General features: G+C 49.5%; 1 protein-coding gene across 1 annotated transcript in view; it reads right to left on the bottom strand.

Annotated features, from left to right (window-relative positions):
* The window catches only part of slc60a1a (solute carrier family 60 member 1a), an 80610-nt gene that overhangs the window by 2304 nt on the left and 54744 nt on the right, over positions 1 to 23562 (bottom strand). The window contains exons 5-9 of the mRNA XM_078420897.1: positions 18318 to 18433; positions 15399 to 15572; positions 12598 to 12745; positions 4201 to 4271; positions 928 to 1051 (exon numbers count right to left, since the gene is read on the bottom strand). Coding sequence (XP_078277023.1) covers positions 928 to 1051; positions 4201 to 4271; positions 12598 to 12745; positions 15399 to 15572; positions 18318 to 18433 — 633 coding nt within the window. The remainder of the gene's footprint in view (positions 1 to 927; positions 1052 to 4200; positions 4272 to 12597; positions 12746 to 15398; positions 15573 to 18317; positions 18434 to 23562) is intronic.

Below are 23562 nucleotides of genomic sequence, written 5' to 3' on the forward strand. Positions count from 1 at the left end.
CACATTAAAACAATGAATAAGGGGAAAACAATGGAGATGAATGTCTCATGCCCTCGCCATCGGCACCCAAGAAAAGTCTTCCATGCATTCAACAATGAGAACACTTTGAGTGTAGGCCCGCTCGGCGTCATTTATCCACGGATAACGCCTGCAAAGAGGTCCAATTTCATGTTCATAAGTGATAGGAGCAGAATTAGGCCATTCGACCCATCAAGTCCACTCCGCCATTCAATCATGGCTGATCCATCTCTCCCTCTCAACGCCATTCTCCTGCCTTCACCCCATAACCCCTGACACCCGTACTAATCAAGAATCTACTGTATCTACCTGTGCCTTAAATATATCCATTGACTTGGCCTCCGCAGCCTTCTGTGGCAACGAATTCCACAGATTCACCACCCTCTGACTGAAGAAATTCCTCCTCATGGCCTTCCTAAAGGAACGTTCTTTAATTCTGAGGCTACGACCTCTGGTCTTAAACTCTCCCACTAGCGGAAACATCCTTTCCACATTCACTCTATCCAAGCCTTTCACTATTTGGTCAGTTTCTATGAGTTCCCCCCTCATCCTTTCAAACTCCAGCGAGTAGAGGCCCAGTGCCATCAAATGCTCATCGTATGCCAACCCTCTCATTGCTGGGATCATTCTCGTGAACCTCCTCTGCCAGTTCCAGCACATCCTTCCTCAGATACGGGGTCCAAAATTGCTCGCAATACTCCAAATTGCCTGACCAGCGCCTTATAGAGCCTCAGCAATACGTTGAAGAAGGACCCGACCGGAAAAGTCACCCATTCCTTCTCTCCAGAGATGCTGCCTGTCCCGCTGAGTTACTCCAGTCTATCCTCAGCGTTGCGTCCCTTGTTTTCTATCTCAACATCTACAGACTCTAGGCCGGGCCTGCCCATTCTCCAGGCTTCACCCACTTACCTGTCATGCTCTGAAGATTGTGTAATCTGTGGACGAGGAGAAGAACCAGGTAGAACAGAAGAGCGAGACAACCGAAGGTGAGGCCACATACGAGGAATATATCGGCCTCTGGTGACTGAATAACCTGCAAGAAGTGACAAGGTGAATTAGTCATAGTCATCGCCATAGAGTGATACAGTGTGGAAACAGGCCCTTCGGCCCAACCTGCCCACACCGGCCAACATGTTCCGGCTACACTAGTCCCACCTGCCTGCGTTTGGTCCATATCCCTCCAAACTTGTCCTATCCATGTACTTGTTTCTTAAACGTTGCCTCAACTACCTGTTCTGGCAGCTTGTTCCATACACCCACCACTGCCAATGGTGTAAAGGAAAGATAATCATCATTTTTAGGTTAATTCATGGATACAGTGAGGAAATGGGCCCTTCAGCCCACCGAGTCCGCGCCAACCAGCGTTCCCCACACATTAACACTATCCTACACACACTAGGGACAATTTTCCAATTTCACCAAACCCAATTAACCTACAAAATCCTGAACTGATGTACAGCACTTTGATCAACGTGGGTTGTTTTTAAATGTGCTATACAAATAAAATTGACTTGACTTGACTTAACTACAAAAACCTGTACGACTTTGGAGGAAACTGGAACACCCGAGAAAACTCGCAGAGGTCACGGGGAGAGCGTACAAACTCTGTATAGACAGCACCCAATAGTCAGGATCGAACCCGGGTCTCCGGCACTGTAAGGCAGCAACTTTACCGCAGCGCCACTTCAGTTCAGGAATAGAATTAGGCAGTAGTGGTGGGCATGGGGTGGAGGGGGTTTGATCTAGAGATTCAAGCCAGGCCTTTCAGCAGTGGTTGGGAACATGTCTACACACAAGAGGTGGTAAGGAATAGTAATATCTCATCCACAAATGGCAATTAATGGCAGAGAATTGTTAACCATTATCTGAGATTGACAGATTTTAATTCTCTTACCCCAGGCAATTAGGAAGTAAATATCCTCTAAACCAGCCCCATCCTTGTACCTGTCTAAATGCTTTTAAATGTTGTGATAGTGTCGTCGCCAGTCAACTGGACTCTGACAACTTCCGTTCATTTTCCACACACACTTTATTTACTTGCACACAAGGACGGTTAACTTTTTATACAGATATTGACCCCCGAAATTGTGCGCAATTTCTAATTTCTTATCATCAATAACGATACGTTCTCAAAACCTAAATATACAAATGCGATAACACTAAAACAAGTAAACAATAGACAATAGACAATAGGTGCAGGAGGAGGCCATTCGGCCCTACGAGCCAGCACCGCCATTCAATGTGATCATGGCTGATCATTCTCAATCAGTACCCCGTTCCTGCCTTCTCCCCATACCCCCTGACTCCATTATCCTTAAGAGCTCCATCCAGCTCTCTCTAGAATGCATTCAGAGAATTGGCCTCCACTGCCTTCTGAGGCAGAGAATTCCACAGATTCACAACTCTCTGACTGAAAAAGTCTTTCCTCATCTCTGTTCTAAATGGCCTACCCCTTATTCTTAAACTGTGGCCCCTTGTTCTGGACTACGTGAACCTACCTTGAACCTTGTAGTGTGCTTCAAGGAATACCCATCCCGTGCATCAATGAATACCTATCATGCCTTTACTGGGATGTTGCCAGGACCAGAGGGTGTGAGCTATAGGGAGAGGTTGAGTGGGCTGGGTCTCTATTCCATGGAGCGTAGGACGGTGAGGGGTGATTTTATAGAGGTGTACAAAATCATGAGAGGAGTAAATCGGGTAGATGCACAGAGTCTTTTACCCAGAGTAGGGGAATCGAGGACCAGAGGACATAGGTTCAAGGTGAAGAGGAAAAAGATTTAATAGGAATCCGAGGGGTAACTTTTTCCACAGAGAAGGTGGTGGGTGTATGGAACAAGCTGCCAGAGGAGGTAGTTGAGGCTGGGGGCTATCCCATCGTTTAAGAAACAGTTGGACAGGTACATGGATAGGACAGGTTTGGAGGGTTATGGACCGAGCGCAGGCAAGTGGGACTAGGCTAACTGGGACTTTGTTGGCCGGTGTGGGCGAGTTAGGCCGAAGGGCCTGTTTCCACACTGTATCACTCTATGACTAACATTGATGTGCGTCAATGAATGCTGAAAGGTTGTTGTGCTGTATAGTTGTCTTAACCTTTGTCACACTGCAGCTTCCACAATAGTACCTGCCTCAACTCCCTCCTCCAGCAGCTCGTTCCATTTGTGTAAAAAAATGTGCCCTCAGATTCCTATTAAATCTTTCCCCCCCCCCCTCACCTTAAACCTGTGTCCTCTGGTTCTCGACTCCCCTACCCTGGGTAAAGTACTCTGTACATTTACCCTGTCTTTCATGAACTTATACACTGCAATAAGATCACCCCTGCACTCCAAGGAATAGAGTCCCAGCCTGCTCAACCTCTCCCTATACCTCAGGCCCTCAAGTCCTGGCAACACCCTCATAAATCTTCCCTGCATGCTTTCCACCTTAACAGTATCTTTCCTATAACAGGGTAACGAACACCGAACACAGTACTCTAAATGCGGCCTCATCAATGTCTTGTACAACTGTAACATGACCTCTCAACTTCTATACTCAATATAGGCACAAAATGCTGGAGTAACTCAACGGGTCAGGCAGCCTCTCTGGAGACAAGGAATAGGTGACGTTTCGAGTCGAGATCCTTCATCAGACTATTCTATACTCAATAGTCTGATTGATGTCGGCCAATGTGCCAAAAGCCTTCTTAAACATAGAAACATAGAAAATAGGCCATTTGGCCCTTCGAGCCAGCACCGCCATTCAATATGATCATGGCTGATCATCCAGAATCTTGCTTTCTCCCCATTTCCCTTGAGTTATATCTAACTCTCTCTTGAATACATCCAGTGAATTGGCCTCCACTGCCTTCTGTGGCAGAGAATTCCACAAATTCACAACTCTCTGGCTGAAAAAGTTTTTCCTCGTCTCAGTCCTAAATGGCCTACCCCTTATTCTTAAACTGTGGCCGTTGGCTCTGTACTCTCCCAACATCGGGAACATTTTTTCCTGCATCTAACTTGTCCAATCCCTTAATACTTTTTATATGTTTCTATAAGATCCCCTCTCATCCTTCTAAATCCTTCTTGACCACACTATCTGTGTGTGTGACGCTGTTTACAAGGAACTGTGTACCTGCACTCCTACATCCCTCTGCTCTACAACACTCCCCAGAGCCCTGTCATTCATTAGAAAGAGAATACTCACTGATCCCACCAGCATCTGGAGAGCAAATTCCCCAACTCCTGCGCCGGTCACCAGTACAGTTGTTGCACATCCTATCCAAAAGAAAAGGAAAAAAAAACCCCACATTAAATAAAATGTCAAGTTATACACATTTCGTTCAGGATACCTGCTGGAGGTGGGAAATAAATAAATACAAAAATAGGAAAAAAATGTGAATAACTATAGAAATGTTTGAATGAAATTGGATGCCTGTGGATGCTCTACGAGCAGTGAAGTTTGCAGTGTTGGTGTCCAGCGCGGCCTGGAACGTGGCAAGTTCAACAGCCTGCCTGCGGGAGAAGACGGCAGGGGAAGAGAAAAGACATTAAGGTCATAAAGGTCATAAATGATAGGAGTAGAATTAGGCCATTCGGCCCATCAAGTCTACTCCGCCATTCAATCATGGCTGATTTATCTCTCCCTCCTGTAAAAGGATGTCCCTCGTACGCAGAGTCTTTTACTGAATAGGTTTATTAATTGCACTACACACATTATGCCCTAGCTGTCCGTGGTCATCACTGGAACTAGAGAGCGAGCTGGAGGTGGGGAAGCTACAATTATACAAGAGACCATGGGGAGTGGTTAGTAGTGGTGAGGTCACTATGTTAAAGGAACATGCACTGATCTACATCCTTCCTCTTGGAAACAAGAGCGACCACGGCTCATACGCTAGACTTAAACTATAAGCAGGGAGCAGATAGAATGCAGCACAACACAGACTACTCGTACCCACCGTACCGGACAGGCGGCTTGACCAGTCGCCCAGAGCGGGTGCGCAACCCCCCATCCCCTTCGGTCGAAGGAAGAGCAGGGACGGGTGCGGGTACCGAGGCAGGGGAACCAGGGGAAGGAGGAGAACGGGGCGGCGATACCCGCAAACGCGCAGGCGAAGGAGGGGAAGTGGGCTGGGGCGAGCCGGGCACAGACAGCCGAGACGGCGAAGGTTGGGGCATGCGAGGATGGACGGGAGCAGGAGGCACATCAGGCACCGGGGACTGGACGGGAGGTGAATACGGGACCGCGGGAGGCGGTGCAGGCTCGTTGACCAGCATCAGGTGCTGGCGGGTACGACGGTACACGGTGCCCTCGTAATTAACCAGGTACGACCGTGGAGAGTCAGCATTGCCGACGACCACGGCCAGCCGGTGGTGACCCGAGGCGGACTCCATCCGGACAACCTGGCCAGCGAACAGAGGGGGAAGGGGACGGGACGATTTGTCAAAGGAGCGCTTCTGAATGACTTGCTTTTCGATGATGCGCTCCTTGACAGCGGCAGGGCTGCGAGCCGTTGGTTTCAGGGATTGCTGGGAGACGGGGATGGGGGGTCTAGTGGTGCGGGACATGAGGCGCTGGGCAGGGGAACCGAGCGCGGGGTCCCGGGAGATGTTGCGGAGGTTGAGGAGGGCAAGGTACAAGTCAGAACTGGCAAGCCGACAACGTTCCATCAGTTCCTTCGCGCTGCGGACAGCGCGCTCTGCAAGTCCATTGCTTTGCGGGTACTCGGGGCTGCTGGTGATGTGGCGAAAGTTCCACAGGGTGGCGAAAGCGGCAAACTCCGCGCTGGTAAACTGGCTGCCGTTGTCGGACTGGAGAGATACCGGGGAACCAAAGGTAGAGAAGTGGCGGCGAAGCTTCCCGATGACGGCAGCAGACGTGAGGGACGGCAGCAGGTCCACCTCGAACCAGCTGGAGTAGGAGTCCACCAGGACCAGGTAGTGTTTGCCACGCCACTCGAAAATGTCGGCGGCAACAGCCATCCACGGCAACTCGGGAGCCGGCTGCTGCAGGAGAGGCTGGCGCTGCTGATGAGGTAGTAGGCGGTTGCAGGCAGCGCAGGCGGAGACCCTGTCCCGGATGTCCTGAACCATGCCAGGCCAGTAAAATTGTGCTTGGGCCTGGGATAAAGTGGCCTCCACCCCGGGGTGTCCGTTGTGGGCAGTCTGAAAGTAGTGATCTCGCAGCGCGGCCGGCACCACGACCTTGTGACCCTTCACCACCACGCCCTCGTGCAGCACCAGTTCATCCCGAACCAGGAAGTAGGGCACGGCACCAGCCGGCAGGGAAGACCGTCGGTCAGGCCAGCCACGGCGGATGACGCTCTCAAGCTGTTGCAGGGCAGGATCAGCGGCAGTGTGTGTGACCAGGGACTGCATCTGCCAAGATGGAACGATGTTGACGTTCAACACCATCAGGTCAGCCGATTCGTACGGATGGCGGGAAATGGAAGGTAGTGGGGCACGGGACAAAGTGTCTGCCACGAACATCTCCTTGCCCTTGCGGTACACGATATCGAAGGTAAAGCGCTGAAGCTGCAGCATCATTCGCTGCAAACGGGACGAGGCTGCGTGGATGGGCTTGTTCAAAATAGAGACCAGCGGTTGGTGGTCAGTTTCGATGGTGAAGGTGTTGCCCAGAACGTAGTCTTTGAATTTGGAGCACGCGAATACCACGGCAAGGAGCTCCTTTTCAATCTGGGCGTAGCGCTGTTCAGCAGGGGTCATTGTGCGAGAGGCATAGGAGACGGGCAGCTGCCGGTCGTCATAGAGCTGCAGGCAGGCAGCACCAAGGCCGAACCGAGATGCATCGCAGGTGAGGACGATTGGCCTGTTCAGGTCGAAAAACTGCAAAGTGGGGGTCCGTGCGAGTCTGGACTTCAGGGCCACGAAGGTCGACTGGTGGTGCGGGAGCCAGACCCAGGCATAGTCCTTCTTGGCCAGCTCCCTCAGGGGGGCACTCAGTTCGCTGAGGTCGGGTATGAACTTGCCTAAGTAGTTGACCATGCCCAGAAAGCGCTGCAGGCCGGGCACGTCAGTGGGAGCGGGCATTTCGGTGATCGCCGCCGTCTTCTCGGGGTCTGGCTTCAGGCCCCCCGCCGTGAAAACATGGCCAACGTAGGTGACTTCCTCAACGCGGAATCGACACTTCCGTTGATTAAGTTTGAGATTGATCTCACGAGCCCTGTCCAGGACTTGGCGGAGGTGTCGGTCGTGCTCAGCGACGTCCCTCCCGTACACCAGGATGTCATCCACAATGATGGCGCACGGCAACCCGGCAAACAGCTGCTCCATTGTACGCTGGAAAACCTCGCTTGCTGAGTTGATCCCAAAAGGCATGCGGAGGAAACGGAACCTGCCAAAAGGTGTGCTGAAGGTGGTCAGGAAGGAGGAACGTGCATCCAAAGGGATCTGCCAAAAGGAGCTCTTGGCATCTAGGACCGAGAAAACTGTGGCTGGACCGACCTGTGCCGCGACGTCCTCCACCGTCCGCATGGGGTAGTGCGGGCGTTTGATAGCCAGGTTCAGGTCTTTTGGGTTGATGCAGATCCTGATCTCGCTCGCATCTTTCTTGGCAGCGACCACCATGGTGGAGACCCACTGGGTGGGGGCACTCACCTCCTTGAGGATGCCCATGTCCACCATGCCACGTAGTGTGGACTCCACGCGGCCCTTCATGGCAAAAGACACACGGTGGGCCGGTCTAACCACCGGGTTGACCCCCGGGTCAACAACGATCTTGTAGGCACAGGGCAGCTTCCCCAGGACGTCATCAAATCGGTCGGGATACTCGATCAGGGGGTCCATGGGGGCCTGCACCAGGTGGATGTCGCGGTGGAATGAAACCAAGCCAAAGTCCTGGCATGCACGGGCGCCCAGCAGGGTGACGTTGTCAGATGCTAGCAGGAGGAACGTGAGGGGCCGAGAGGTCTCCAGAACAGTACAGATAACCGTTGCCTTCCCCACGGCAACCAGAACACCTCCCCCATAGGCATGAAGGCGGGAGTCGTCAGGAGTAACCCTCTCCCCCGAGCTTATCTGCTCGAAGAGGCCAACAGACATAACATTTGCAAAAGCACCAGTATCGACCTTCGCGGGGAAGGAGTGTCCATTGACAGTAACATGCACGGAAGGATCCGTTATCAACGCAGGTGCACCCAAAAGCGAAAACACTGTATCTGGATCGGGGAGTTCCTCGTGTTGGTACTGGGAACCGGTTGCGCTATCACTGTTCGCAAGGTTGTTTAGACTCCTTCTAGGAGCAGGGACAGGTCTCCCACGAGAACGACAAGCTGCAGAAAAGTGGTTCAGTTTCCCGCAGGAATTACAAGTTTTGCCCTGCGCTGGGCAAACGTTAAACTGGTGTGACGAGAAGTTGCAGTTTGGGCATCGGCGAGGGGTGACCGTAGTGGGCGCGGAGGGGGCGACCCTGGCCGGCGGGGCATTTAGCCGCCGGCGGCCGGTGAAATTTATGTCATGGGACGCCGGCCGAGATACTGAGGCAACAGCAGAGGCCATGCGTGCGGCATGTACGGCGTCCTTTAGCGACAGGTCAGGCTTCATCAGGAGCTCGTCACGCAGCTTGGAGTTTAGGAGACCGTTGACCAGGACGTCCCTGATCATCTCGTCGGGTGTGATCGTTTCAAGGCGGCACCGCCGAGCCATATGCCTCAAAGAAGCAATGAAGGCGTCAACGTGCTCCCCTGGAGTCTGACGACGCGTGAAAAAGTTAAAACGCTCAATAATGTTATTGGTGGGTATATCACACAGGGCAGTGAACTTGGCCATGAGACATGCCGGGTCGTTGCGGTCCTCCGGAGGGACGAAATCGAACGAAGCATAGCGTTCCATTGCCTCCGGACCAGCCAGGTTGAGGAGCAGGTGAGCCTGTACCGCAGGATTTGCATCAGGATGGGCAATCGCGATATAGTGTTCGTAGTCCCGCTGGAAGACAGTCCAGCGGTGCACTATGTCCCCATCAAAAACGAGCGTGTCCGGACGACGACACGAGGGAGCCATGGCAAAGTGGAAGGAGGGGACACAACTGGGAGGAACAAATAATAAAATAAAACCGATCAACAGGAGACGCAAGTCTACCGCTCTGACACCATGTAAAAGGATGTCCCTCGTACGCAGAGTCTTTTACTGAATAGGTTTATTAATTGCACTACACACATTATGCCCTAGCTGTCCGTGGTCATCACTGGAACTAGAGAGCGAGCTGGAGGTGGGGAAGCTACAATTATACAAGAGACCATGGGGAGTGGTTAGTAGTGGTGAGGTCACTATGTTAAAGGAACATGCACTGATCTACACCTCCTAACCCCATTCTCCTGCCTTCTCCCCAAAACCCCTGACACCCATACTAATTAAGAATCTGGCCTTCCATCACAGTGAGGAGGTGACTGGAGGAGACTCACTGTGATGGATGTTTCTTTTTTGTTTTGTTTTGTGTTGGTCGTGATTATGTGCGAAGCTGCTTATTTTTATTGCTCTATTGCTGGACTGTGGGCGACCTTTCATTTCACTGCACATCTTGTATGTGTGTGTGACAAATAAACTTCACTTGACTATTGAAGCGAAGGAAGAACAGCGACCAATATGTGTCGCATGTTCCCACAAACAGCAAGATGGTAAAGGCCTGGGCCAAGCTGGTCACCCGCGAGTCACGGCGCCAGGCGGAAGAGGGCCTTGCCCGAGCCGGCTGCCTGCCCCTTTTCCGGGGTTACATCCGCGCCCGGGTGGTACTGGAGAGGGACCACGCTCTGTCCACGGGGCACCCTGGGGGATTTCCTGGACCGCTGGGCACCTTAAGGTGCAATAAGGATGAGGAAATTGTAATTTAAGAGCATTTGATGCACTTTGTACAATGGTGGCGGGTTTGTTGGTGTTGTTTTATATTGTACATATTATTCTTGTAATAATTAATTAGATTTGTTTTTGGTACAAAAAACCCCAAAAAATTCTGCAGCACGGTAGCGCAGCGGTAGAGTTGCTGCTTTACAGCGAATGCAGCGCCGGAGACTCAGGTTCGATCCTGACTACGGGTGCTGCACTGTAAGGAGTTTGTACGTTCTCCCCGTGACCTGCGTGGGTTTTCTCCGAGATCTTCGGTTTCCTCCCACACTCCAAAGACGTACAGGTATGTAGGTTAATTGGCTGGGTAAATGTTTTTTTTTAAATTGTCCCTAGTGGGTGTAGGATAGTGTTAATGTACGGGGATCGCTGGGCGGCATGGACTTGGAGGGCCGAAAAGGCCTGTTTCCGGCTGTATATATATGATATGATATGATGTGAAAATGGTACCGAGGTTTAGGTTTCGGCTTACCATTGTCACGTGTACCAAGGAGAGTGAAAAGCTTGGTTTTGCATGCGATATAATCAGATCAGATAACATCATACAATCAAGCCAAATTTAAGTGCAATAGGTAGAGCAAAGGGGAACATACAGAGTGCCGAAGATGTTCGTACGTTCTAGGAGCAGAGTTAGGCCTTGATTAGCTGAGTACTTGATTAATTTCTTGATTTGTTCGGGTGTCAGGGGTTATGGGGAGAAGGCAGGAGAATGGGGTTAGGAGGGAGAGATAGATCAGCCATGATTGAATGGCAGAGAAGACTTGATGGGCCGAGTGGCCTAATTCTACTACGGTCACTTACGATCTTGGGCCATTCGGCCCATGAAGTCTACTCCGCCATTCCATCATGGCTGATCTATATTTCCCTCTCGACCCCCATTCTCCTGCCTTCCCCCCATAGCCCCCGACACCTTTACTGATCAAGAATCAGCCAATCTCCGCTTTAAATACCGTAGTGCAGAATCGTGCAGTATAGTAGCGCGTCAAGTTAATGAAACAAAATCCAACTTCCGCAATTCGGTAAAAGTGAATTGGACAGTACCCTAGCTTATGGATGGACCATTCCAAAGCCCAATAACAGTGGGGAAGAAGCTGCTGCTGAATAGATCGATGAGATTGTCTTGTTTATAATGATACTGGGTTTTGGTCAAGTATTGACCAGCGTAACAGTGGTAACTACCTGTACTCTGCTCCTCCATCAAAGAGCCCGTACCCGTAGTTTGTATTGGCTGGATAGAATATCAATTTAACAGATGATCCCAAAATGTAACAGCAAGAGCAGCCTTGCCCTTCCTCAGCTGAGAGTTTGGCAAAATGGAGGCAACGGAGGCAGAGAGGAAAGCTCTTCAGCGGGTAGTCCATAGAGCTCAGAGGACCATCGGAACACAGCTACCAGCCTTGGAGGGCATCTACAACACACGATGCCTCAGAAAAGCCACCAGCATCCACAAAGACTCTTCACACCCCTGCAACAGTCTGTTCGAACTTCTACCATCGGGCAGACGATACAAGGCCTTCTACGCCCGCACCTCCAGACTCAGGAACAGCTTCACCCCCAGGGCCATAGCTGCTATGAACCGGTCCTGCTGAGCCGGATGGTCACATCGCACAGTGAACCGGCACAGACCCACTTGCACTTTATTCTGTTTAAAACTGTTCTAATTTGTTTCATTGGGTTGTATAAATTAATACTGACTAGCTAATTAATTTATTGCATCGTATGGGAGGCGCATTCCCAATCTCGTTGTACCCCTGTACAATGACAATAAAGATATATTGTGTTGTGTGTAATGATTTTGTGGTGAGATTTTGCGAATTTGTTGGCGACTCTCGTGTTCTGCCTCGGTGAGTTCTGCTACATGATTTTACCGGGTTGTTTGCAAAACAAAGCATTTCCCTGTACCTCGGTACATGTGACAATAAAGTATCATTGAATCTGGTGAATGGCTGGAACGAAGCAGGTGGAATTGGAGGGGGGATTTTGAGGCAGAATAGTGGTGCAGCGGGTGGAGCTGCTGCATCACGATGCCCGAGGTCTGGATTCGATCCTGATCTCCTCTGCTGTCTGTGCGGAGTTTGCATGTTCTATCTCTGACAGCATGGGTTTCCTTTCGGGTGCTCCGGTTTCCTCCCACATCCCAAAGATGTGCGGGTTTGTAGGTTGTCTCCAGTGGGATAGCATGGAATGAGTGCCAACGGTTGATCAGTGGTTAGCATGCACCCGGTGGGCTGAAGGGCCTGTTTCCACGCCGCATCTTTCAATCAAGCAAGGGCGGCACGGTGGCGCAGCAGTAGAGCTACTGCCTTACAGCGCAAAGAGACCCGGGTTCGATCCTGACCACGGGTGCTTGTCTGTGCGGAGTTTGTACCTTCTCCCAGTGACCTGCGTGGGATTTCCCCAAGATCTTCTGTTTCCCCCCCACACTCCAAGGATGGCCAGGTTTGTAGGTTAATTGGCTTGGTGTAAATGTCAATTGTCCCTAGTGCGTGTGGGATGGTGTTAGTGTGCGGGGATCGCTGGTCTGTGCGGACTCGGTGGGCCGAAGGGCCTGTTTCCGCACTGTATCTCTAAACTAAAGCAAGCGTATGGAGTATAAGCCCCAGCCCACACTCGTTGTGCCGAATGCCTTGCTTCAAGGTAATTCGATGCCAGGTTCAATTTAATGTGATTTTTTGGGGGGGGGGGGAAATGGATATGCTTAAGAGGACAGAACAGATTGAGGGCATAACAGAAGGCAGAGTCTACTAACCTTGGTAATTCAAGATATCCTCGGTGTAAGCCAACATACTTGGAAAGGTGCTGCTCAGGAAAAAGCCTAGAAGTCCTGTTCCCACATAAAGGCAAATAATGCTGACAGGGAAACACAGCATCAGGACAAAAGTGCCGATTATTCCACCCTGTAAAGCAACCACACACACCCATGTGAAAAGTTAGCACTGGGCTCTCATCAGAGCAACTTTTCAAAGACGACATAAAATCAGTTTTATTTTGTGCCAGAACGGTGGTGAGGAGCTGGTTCACAAACGAAGACACAGGGTGCTGGAGCAACTCAGCGGGTCAGGCAGCATCTCTGGACGCCATGGATGGGTGACATCGTCTCGGGCCGAGACTCTTCTTCAGACCAGGGGGTAAGGGGAGAAGGCAGGAACGGGGTACTGATTGAGAATGATCAGCCATGATCACATTGAATGGCGGTGCTGGCTCGAAGGGCCGAATGGCTGAATGGCCGAATGGCTGAATGGCCGAATGGCCTCCTCCTGCACCTATTGTCTATTGTCTATTACGATTGAACGTTGTGAGCATCAGAGAGAAAGAAAAAGACATGTGTTGGGGAAGGAACTGCAGATGCTGGTTTACACCAAAGACGGACACAAAATGCTGGAGCGACTCAGCGGGACAAGCAGCATCTCTGGAGAGAAGGAATGGAGTAGCATTTCAGGTCGAGACACTTCTTCATTCATTAATTCTATATCCGTCTAAATCTCTCGTTTTCCTTTCCCCTGACTAGTCTGAAGAAGGGACTCTGTAGTTCCTACCGACAACTTTCCTTTGATCAATTTTGCCTTTAACCTACACTGACAGGGTAATTTACCATCGCTAATCAACCTACAAGCATATTATTGGGATATGGGTTGAAGTCAGAACAAATCCAGGCTGTCAGACCTGGGTCTCTGAGGTTGTGAGGCATCAGCACTAACTGCTGCATCACCCCGCCACCCCTAAACAAGACCCTACTTCATTTCAATAGCCGTGATCACCCCTACTTGCATATGATAGCATGAGATAACACAGCATATCTTCGGAGCTAGCATTGCACAGCATAGAAAAATGCCCTTCGGTCCATCAATTCTAGTCGGCACAGTCAGGACAATGCTGGGCCCTGTAATGAAGCCCCTCTCTTGATATAGAGTCACAGCTTCATAGAGTCATGCTGCGTGGAAGCAGGCCCTTCAGCCCAACTTGCCCATACTGGCCAACACATCCCATCTACCCTAGTCCCACCTGGCCCATATCCTTCTCAACCTGTCCTATCCATGTACCTGTCAAAATGTTTCTTAAGCATAGCAATAGTGCCTGCCTCCTCTAGCAATAATACTACCTCCTCTAGCAGCTCGTTCCATATAGTCACCACCATTTCTGTAAAAAAGTTACCATTCAGGTTCCTATTAAATCCTCCCTCCCCCTCCCCCTCCCCCCCCCCCCCCCCCCCCCTCACCTTAAACCTATGTCCTCTCGTTCTCAATTCCCCAATTTCCGGGCAAGAGACTCTGTGCGTTTACCCGAACTAATCCTCTCCTGATATTGCACACTTCTCCTCCAGGGATTTTCTCCCCCCTCCTGCGCTCCAAGCAATAGAGTCCGAGCCTGCTCAACCGTTCCTGACAACTCAGCCCCTCGAGTCCTGTCAACATCCTTGCAAATCTTCTCTGCACCCTTTCCAGGTTGACAACATCTTTCCTCTCACAAGGTGCCCAAATCTGAACCAAATACTCGAAATGTAGAGGCCGGAGTGGGAGAGTGTAGGACCAGAGGCAGTAGCTGGTGAAACAAAGGACTGTGTGGAAGGTGAATATGTGGAAGTCATTGCCACAGGAGACTGGGGAGGTCGTCAATAGATATTTTTAAGACGGAGATTGATAGAATCTTGATTAGTACGAGTGTCAGGGGTTATTTGGGAGAAGGCAGGAGAAAATAGAGACGTATAAAATTATATAAGGACTACACGAGCTAGATGCTAGAAAAATGTTCCCAGTGTTAGGGGAGTCCAGAACTGGGGGACACATACTCTAAGAATAAAGGGGAGGCCATTTAAAAGTGAGGTGAGAAAAAACTTTTTCACCCAGAGAGTTGTGAATTTGTTGAATTCTCTGCCACAGAGGGCAGTGGAGGCCAATTCACTGGATGAATTTAAAAGAGAGTTAGATAGAGCTCTAGGGGCTAGCGGAATCACGGGATATGGGGAGAAGGCAGGCACGGGTTACTGATTGTAGATGGTCAGCCATGATCACAATGAATGGCGGTGCTGGCTCGAAGGGCCAAATGGCCTCCTCCTGCACCTATTTTCTATATTTCTGTTTCTATGCCCCTCAGAAACAGTCCTATTATTCACTTTTGTCAATAAAAATGAAGGAAAGGTGTTGTTAACCTGGAAAGGGTGCAGAGAAGATTCACGAGGATGTTGCCAAGACCTTGAGCTATAGGGAGTGCTTGAGAAGGCTAGGACTCTGTGCCCTGGAGCACAGGAAGATGAATACATGAATAGATCAGTTAAACGCAGTCTCTTTCTCAGAGTAGGACAATCGAGAGGACATAGGTTAATAAATTTTAAAGGTTTAATAGCATCTTATATAACTGCAACATGGTCCCCCCCCCTCCACCCCCCCCAACCCCCAATGTTCCATACTCAATACTCCAACTGATGAAGGCAAATGATCCTTTCGCTTGGCGAAGGACCGTACACTTGGTCCTGAGGACTATAATCTGACACAGTGGAATAGGAAGATTAAGGAACGCTATCGCGATGAACCAAGGAGAGGCAAAGGTACTCACCAAGTTTATGAACACCATGGTCGCAGGTCTTAATTTCCCAGACACTGGAATGGACGCCAACCTCCCCAGAGTAATGGAGGCCCAGAAGAGGCTGTTGAGGTAACCTGCTACCCTGTGCTCAATGTAGAGTGGTTTCTCGACGGCATAAGTGTACACAAATCCAGAGTACTCGCCCTGTGTGAGATCAAGCATGACACAAGTGTGTAACAGCTTTTCATTTTATAAGAAAATAACTGCAGATGCAGGTACAAATCGAAGGTACTTATTCACAAAGTGCTGGAGTAACTCAGCAGGTCGGGCAGCATCTCGGGAGAGAAGGAATGGGTGACGTTTTCGGGTCGAGACCCTTCTTCAGTCTGAAGAAGTCTTCTTCAGTCTGAAGAAGGGTCTCGACCCGAAACGTCACCCATTCCTTCTGTCCCGAGATGCTGCCCGACCTGCTGAGTTACTCCAGCACTTTGTGAATAAAAGCTTTTCATTTTACCTTGTCCATACACGTGACAACAAGCTAAACTGAAACCAAGTAAATTGCAGAGAGTTTACTCAGGGGATGTAGGTGTAGCACAATGCATCACACAGACCAGCCTTCCCACCCACCATTGACTCCATCTACACTTCACGTTGCCCCGGAAAAGCAACCAGCACCATCAAAGACTTGTCCCAGACCAGTCATTCCTTCTCCTTGCTCCCGTCTGGCTGAAGGTACAGAAGCTTCAAAGTGCACAGCATGAGACATAGGAACAGCATCTTCCCCTGTGTTATCAGGCTTCTGAATGGGCCTTCCATTCATACCCTACCAAAGTAGGGTACTTTTTTTAATATCAAAAAGTACTTTATTCCAGTAACAAATATTCACAAAAACATTTTCTTTTCAGAAACTCCATCCGACATTCCCGGAGGTTATACGTTCAATGCAGATATTTATCGCCAGATTTACACAGAATCCTTTACTTGGAGGGGCGTCTCCACCACACCCTGCCCCCCCCCATGTCCAGCAGCGGAAGGGCCCTAGACTGTGGTCCTCCCCCACAGGGCCTTGGCGTTGGCTGCACCGAGCTTCAGTGCGTCCCTTAGCACGTACTCTCCTGCAGTCTGCAGCGGGCCCAGTCAGCAACATTCCCCGACGGACAGCTCGCTCCGCTGGGAGGTCAACAAAGCTCGGGCAGACCAAAAGAGCATCTTTCACCGAGTTGATGACCTTCCAGCAGCACACGATCTCCGTCTCCGAATGCGTCCCTGGGAACAGTCCGTAGATCACAGAGTCCTCTGTGTCGGAGCTGCTCGGAATAAGTCGTGACAGGGACCCCTGCAAACCTCTCCAGACTCTCTTGGCAAATCCACACTCTGTGAAGAGGTGGGCCACCGTCTCCTCTCCATAGCAGCCGTCCCGAGGGCAGCGTGCGCTGATGCAAGAAGGGTACTGTCTGATTCAACGCTACTCCATTGGATCTTGTCTATGGAACGGATGGGCGACCATATTCCACACTATGTATCTGTCCTTTTGCTCTGCCTGTTGACCTGATTGCACATATTAATGTATGTCTGATCTGTTTGTATTGCTTGTTTATCACTGTACACCTGACAATAATAAACCGAAACCTAAATCGAAGCAGAAATCTTTCCGCTTTTGTTCCTGAACAATATCAACAGCCATTCAAGAGAGAGGTCCAAGTTCTGATTGGATTGGCAATCTCACTCTTCCCCACCCCCACATTGACCCTAACTTCAGAAGAACAATCGAGCCCAATCCAGGGCCCATCCCATAAAACACGGTCGGACGCCCTTCTGCAAATCACCATGCTATTCAACGTCTTAAAGGCCCTGTAAATGAGCCTCTCTGCTTGACATCAAGGAATGACCCTTGAAGCTAGACCTCCTACCTCTGATGTGAATGCCCCTTCCCTGCCATAGAGTCATAGAGTCATCAAGTGATAAAGTGTGGGAAACAGGCCTTTGGCCCAACTTGCCCACACCGGCCCACATGTCCCAGCTACACTAGTCCCACCTGCCTGCATTTGGCCCGTATCCCTCCAAAAATGTCCTATCCATGTACCTGTCTAACTGTTTCTTAAACGTTGTGATAGTCACTAGCCTCAACTACCTCCTCTGGCAGCTCGTTCCTTACACCCACTACCCCTTTGTGTAAAGATACCACTCAGGTTCCTATTAAATCTTTTAGACCTATTAAACCTTTAAAATTTATTAACCTATGTCCTCTCGATTGTCCTACTCTGAGAAAGAGACTCTGTGCGTTTAACTGATCTATTCATGTATTCATCTTCCTGTGCTCCAGGCATAGAGTCCTAGCCTTCTCAAGCACTCCCTATAGCTCAAGGTCTTGGCGACATCCTCGTGAATCTTCTCTGCGCCCTTTCCAGGTTAACAACACCTTTTCCTTCATTTTTATTGACAAAGTGAATAATAGGACTGTTTCTGAGGGGCATAGAAACAGAGATATAGAAAATAGGTGCAGGAGGAGGCCATTTGGCCCTTCGAGCCAGCACCGCCGTTCATTGTGATCATGGCTGATCATCCACAATCAGTAACCCGTGCCTGCCTTCTCCCCATATTCCATGATTCCTCTAGCCCCTAGAGATCTATCTAACTCTCTTTTAAATTCATCCAGTGAATTGGCCTCCACTGACCTTCTGTGGCAGTGAATTCCACAAATTCACATCTCTCTGGGTGAAAAAGTTTCTTCTCACCTCAGTTTTAAATGGCCTCCCCCTTTATTCTTAGACTGTGCGTGTAACCCCTGGTTCTGGACTCCCCCAACATTGGGAACATTTTTCCGTGCATCTAGCTTGTCCAGTCCTTTTATAGTTTTCGACGTCTCTGTAAGATCCCCTCTCATCCAGTGAATATATTTCAGTGGATGTCCACTTATTGCATGTCCACTCCGTCTTCAAGTCTACTTACCAAGATGCCGTCGGACATGAAGAGAACAGTGGCGCCCACAATGTGGACAACAACAAAGGTACAAGGGGCTTCCTGAAGGTACAGAGCTCTCAGGCAACTGGAAAAACTGTCGGGATCTGCAAATTGAAAACAAGGAATGAGCAACTGAGTTGATTCAGGGAGCTGGAAAGCCAAATTTTACTGGTCACACAAGCAAAACACAAAACGTGGAAACAACTTAGTAGGTTATTAGGCCATTCGGCCATCACGTCTACTCCGCCATTCAATCACGACCGATCTATCTTTCCTTCCTAACCCCATTCTCCTGCCTGGTCCCCATTGTTTTCTCCAACTACATTAAGGGCAGCTCGGTGGCGTAGCAGTAGAGCTGCTACCTACAGTGCCAGAGACCTGGGTTCGATCCCGACTACGGGTGACGTCTGTATGGAGTTTGTACATTCACCCTCCGACCCCCATGGGTTTCCTCCGGTGTTTCCGGTTGCCTTCCACATGCCAAGGACGTAACAGGTTTGTAGGTCAATTGGCTTCAGTAAATTGTATCCTAGTGTGTTAGATGGTGTTAGAGCGCGGCGTGATCGCTGGTCGGCATGGACCCGGTGGGCCGAAGGGCTTGTTTCCATTCTGCATCTCTAAAGACTAGGCTTATACTCGCTGGAATTTAGAACACTGAGGGGGGGATCTTATAGAAACATATAAAATTCTTAAGGGGTTGGAGAGGCTAGATGCGGGAAGATTGTTCCCGATGTTGGGGAAGTCCAGAACCAGGGGTCACAGCTTAAGGATAAGGGGGAAGTCTTTTAGGACCGAGATGAGAAAACATTTCTTCACACAGAGAGGTGGTGAGTCTGTGGGAATTCTCTGCCACAGAAGGTAGTTGAGGCCAGTTCATTGGCTATATTATAGAGGGAGTTAGATGTGGCCCTTGTGGCTAAAGAGATCAGGGGGTATGGAGAGAAGGCAGGTACAGGTTACTGAGCTGGATGATCAGCCATGATCATATTGAATGGCAGTGCAGGCTCGAAGGGCCGAATGGCCTACTCCTGCACCTGTTTCCTATGTTTCTATGTTTCTAAGACTAAAGTAAATTGAACTGTTTACATGCATTGACCTCGCCCCTTGTCAATTAGCAAACTTAGCCTATGCAATCTCCCTTTGTAACTATATCCTATTCCAGGCAACATCCTGGTCAACACCTGTACTATGAGCAACCACATATTTCACGTGGGCAGCTTACAACCTAGTGGTATGAACGTTGATTTATCTCCATTCTAAGTAGTCCCCTGCATTCCATCCCTCTCTCCCTCTCCCTCCACAATTATCGTCCTACTAGTTCCACTGTTCGCATCCCTGTATCCCCTCGTTATCACCTCTGCCCATTATGGGCCCAACCCTTCCTTGATCATCTGTTGCTGGCCCCTAATTTGTTCTGGCCTTCCCCCCCCTCCCCCCTCTCTGCTTTCAATCTGAAGAAGGGTTCTGACCTGAAACGTCGCCTGTCCTCTTTTCGCCAGAGATGTTGCCTGACCAACTGAGTTGCTCCAGCACTTCTGGTCTCTAACATCCTGGTGAATGTCTTCTGCGCTCCATATTAGCACAGTCACAATACGTTCCAGTGTGGTGACCAGAACTGCACGTGTTATTCCAAGTGCTGGAGGACCTCAGTAAGCCAGGCAACGTCTATCAAAGGTAATAGACAGTGGACGTTTTAGGTTGACATTTCAGAGCGAAGGGCTAGGGCAGCACGTGGCGCAGCAGTAGAGTTGCTGCCTCGCAGCGCCAGAGACCCGGGTTCGATCCTGACTTTGGGTGCTGTCAGTACGGAGTTTGTACGTTCTCTCCCGTGGCCACGCGCATTTTCTCTCCGGGAAGCTCCGGTTTCCTCCCACACTCCAAAGAAGTGCAGGTTTGTATGTCAATTGGTTTGAGATAAATGTAAATTGTCCTAGTGTGTGTAGGATAGCGTTATACACTGGAATTTAGAAGGATGAGAGGAGATCTTATCGAAACGTATAAGATTATTAAGGGGTTGGACACGTTAGAGGCAGGAAACATGTTCCCAATGTTGGGGGAGTCCAGAACAAGGGGCCACAGTTTAAGAATAAGGAGGTAGGCCATTTAGGAACTGAGATGAGGAAAAACTTTCTCAGTCAGAGAGTTGCGAATCTGTGGAATTCTCTGCCTCTGAAGGCAGTGGAGGCCATTCTCTGAATGCATTCAAGTAGAGAGTTAGATAGAGCTCTTAAGGATAGTGGAGTCAGGGGGTAATGGGGGAGAAGGCAGGAACGGGGTACTGATTGAGAATGGATCACATTGAATTGTGGTGCTGGCTCGAAGGGCCGAAGTGGCCTCCTCCTGCACCTATTGTCTATTGTCTATAGAGTGCGGACATCACTAGTCGGGTGAGCCTGGTGGGCCGCAGGGCCTGTTTCCGTGCTGTATCTCTAAACTAAACTAAACGGCCCCGACTGAAAGATCCCCTCCAGTGCCTACTTGTGTTTTGCTCCAGATTCCAGCCTCTGCATCCTCTTGTGTCTCCTCTGCACTAATGGGCCTCTGGTTTCCTAAGCATCCTCCAACTCAACATAAACCTAAACGCAAATCAAACTCTGCTGTGCACATCCCGACTCACTAAAACTCCGTCCAGTGTTATGATCGTGCACTTTACAGTGGTTCCTCATCCAGCAGAGCTGCTCTTGAGTGCAAATCTCACATTTGCAAAGACAGAATCTATAATGCAGCCCTTGGGAACTATTACGTTTTGACGTGGCAACGAGATAGAAATACCATCCCGATGTCCTGAAGCCGACCAATAATTTTGTTTCGTTTAGTTTAGAGCTACAGCGTTGATACGGGCCTTCGCCCAACGAGTCCATGCTGACCATCGATCATCCATTCAGACTAGTTTCTCTGTCATCTCACTTTCCCATCCACTTCCTTCACGTTAGAGCATGTTTACAGGGAGAGCGGTGATGGCACGGTAGCGCAGTGGTAGAGTGGCTGCCTTACAGCGCTTACAGCGCCAGAGGCAAGGGTTCGATCCCGACCACGGGTGCACGGGACTTACGGGTTTTGTAGGTTAATCGGCTTGGTATACTGTAAATGTAAATTGTCCCTGGTGTGTGTAGTGCAGTGGTAATGTGCGGGGATCGCTGGTCGGTGCGGGCCCGGTTGGGCCGAGGGGCCTGTTTCCGAGCTGTATCTCTAAAAGAAAGATAAAACTAAAATTAAACCTGCAAACCCCAATGTCTTTGAGAAGTGGGAGAAAGCTGGAAGCACCAGAGAAAACCCATGCACTCACTGGGAGAACAGCAAATGGCCGGCTGATTTACTCCAGCTTTATGTGCCTATCTTTAATGACTGGCAAAGCTAGTTTCCGAGCTGCTGTGGCCTACTGCTACTAATGACCACTTCCATTTTCATACCTTGATATGGCCAGACCACAAGACATTGTAGAGAATTTGGCTTCGGTAAAAATGTCTAAAATTGACCCTGGTGTGCATGATAGCGCTAGTGTGTGGGGATCACTGGTCGGCACAGACTTGGTGGGCCGAAGGTCCTGTTTCCACACTCTGTCTCTAAACTAAACCTCCAACCTACCTCGTTGGGGCCCTTGCACTTCTTTTGTCTGCACTTTCTCTGTCGCTGTAACACAATATTCTGCATGTTTGTTTATTTTCACTTTTGCACTACCTGTATGTTATGTATGGTATGATTTGCTTGAATACCACGCAAACCAAAGTCTCCCTGTATCTTAGTATGATAACATACCTATACCAAATACTCCTCATATTTATTTTATTATTTTGAAAGATTTGGAGTCTTGCAAATGCAATAAATCATTGCTCTCCCAAACAAATCGTCCCTCAAAGTGTTATCGTTCCATTCCTTCCTCAACAAACAGCAGCCAAATAAATCATACAAGGTTCCTATCATTCAAAAGTGGGATTATTAAGTAAAAGGTTGCAAAGTTTAGTTTTAGTTCAGTTTCCGTTTAGAGATACAGTGGGGAAACCGGCCCTTCGGCCCACCGGAATCCTCGCCGACCAGCGATCCCCGCATATTTGCACCACCCCACACACACTAGGGACAATTTTATGTTGACTCCAAGCCAATTAACCTACAAACCTGGGGAGTCTTTGGAGTGTGGAGGAAACCGGAGATCTCGTAGAAAAACCCACAAAGGTCACGGGGAGAACATGCAAACTCCGTGCAGGCAGCACCCGTAGTCAGGATCGAACCCGGGTCTCTGGCGCTGTAAAGCAGCATCTCTATCGCTGGGCCACCGTGACGCCCGTGTCTGTTGTCATTATTAGCAAGATTTTAAGTAAAACGCCTTGACATTTTACATGACCTTATATGTGATTGCTAACTCCCAGTATTGCTACTGAGGAGTTTTAGTCAGAGTGTAGGAAAATAACTGCAGATGCTGATACAAATCGAAGGTATCAACAAAATGCTGGAGTAACTCAGCAGGTCAGGCAGCATCTCTGGAGAGAAGGAATGGGTGACGTTTCGGGTCGACCAGTGATCCCCACACACTAGCGCTATCATGCACACCAGGGTCCATTTTAGAAATTTTTACCGAAGCCAAATTCTCTACACAATGTCTTGTGGTCTGGCCATATCAAGGGTGTGAAAATGGAAGTGGTCATTAATAGCAGTAGGCCCCAGGAGTCCTGAACTAGGCTTTGCCAGTCATTAAAGTTAGGCACAAAAAGCTGGAGTAAATCAGCGGGCCATTTGCCTGTTCTCCCAGTGAGTGCATGGGTTTTCTCCGGGTGCTTCCAGTTTCCACCCACTTCTCAAAGACATTGGGGTTTGTAGGTTAATTTTAGTTTTCTCTTTCTTTTAGAGATACAGCTCGGAAACAGGCCCTTCGGCCCACCGGGTCCGCACCGACCAGCGATCCCCGCACACTAACACTGCACGACACACACTAGTGGACAATTTATTGTTTCCATGCTGGCATCTCTAAAACTAAATCTCCTTCTGATCAGGCATTCCTACCACTGTGGGCTAAATAAACCAAGAAAGTTGGGCAGGACTTTTCTCATGGACCTGTGTATATTTGTTGCAAAATATTTGCTAACCAGAGGCACAATACCTCATCATTCCAGGTGGGATATTTACTGTAAATAGGTGCCATCCAGCCTTTCCACTTAATATATATCTCTCTCTCTCTCTCTCTCTCTCTCTCTCTCTCTCTCTCTCTCTCTCTCTCTCTCTCTCTCTCTCTCTCTCTCTC

This window comes from Rhinoraja longicauda, chromosome 24 (genome assembly GCF_053455715.1).
Source record: "Rhinoraja longicauda isolate Sanriku21f chromosome 24, sRhiLon1.1, whole genome shotgun sequence".
NCBI classification, from domain to species: Eukaryota; Metazoa; Chordata; class Chondrichthyes; order Rajiformes; family Arhynchobatidae; genus Rhinoraja; species Rhinoraja longicauda.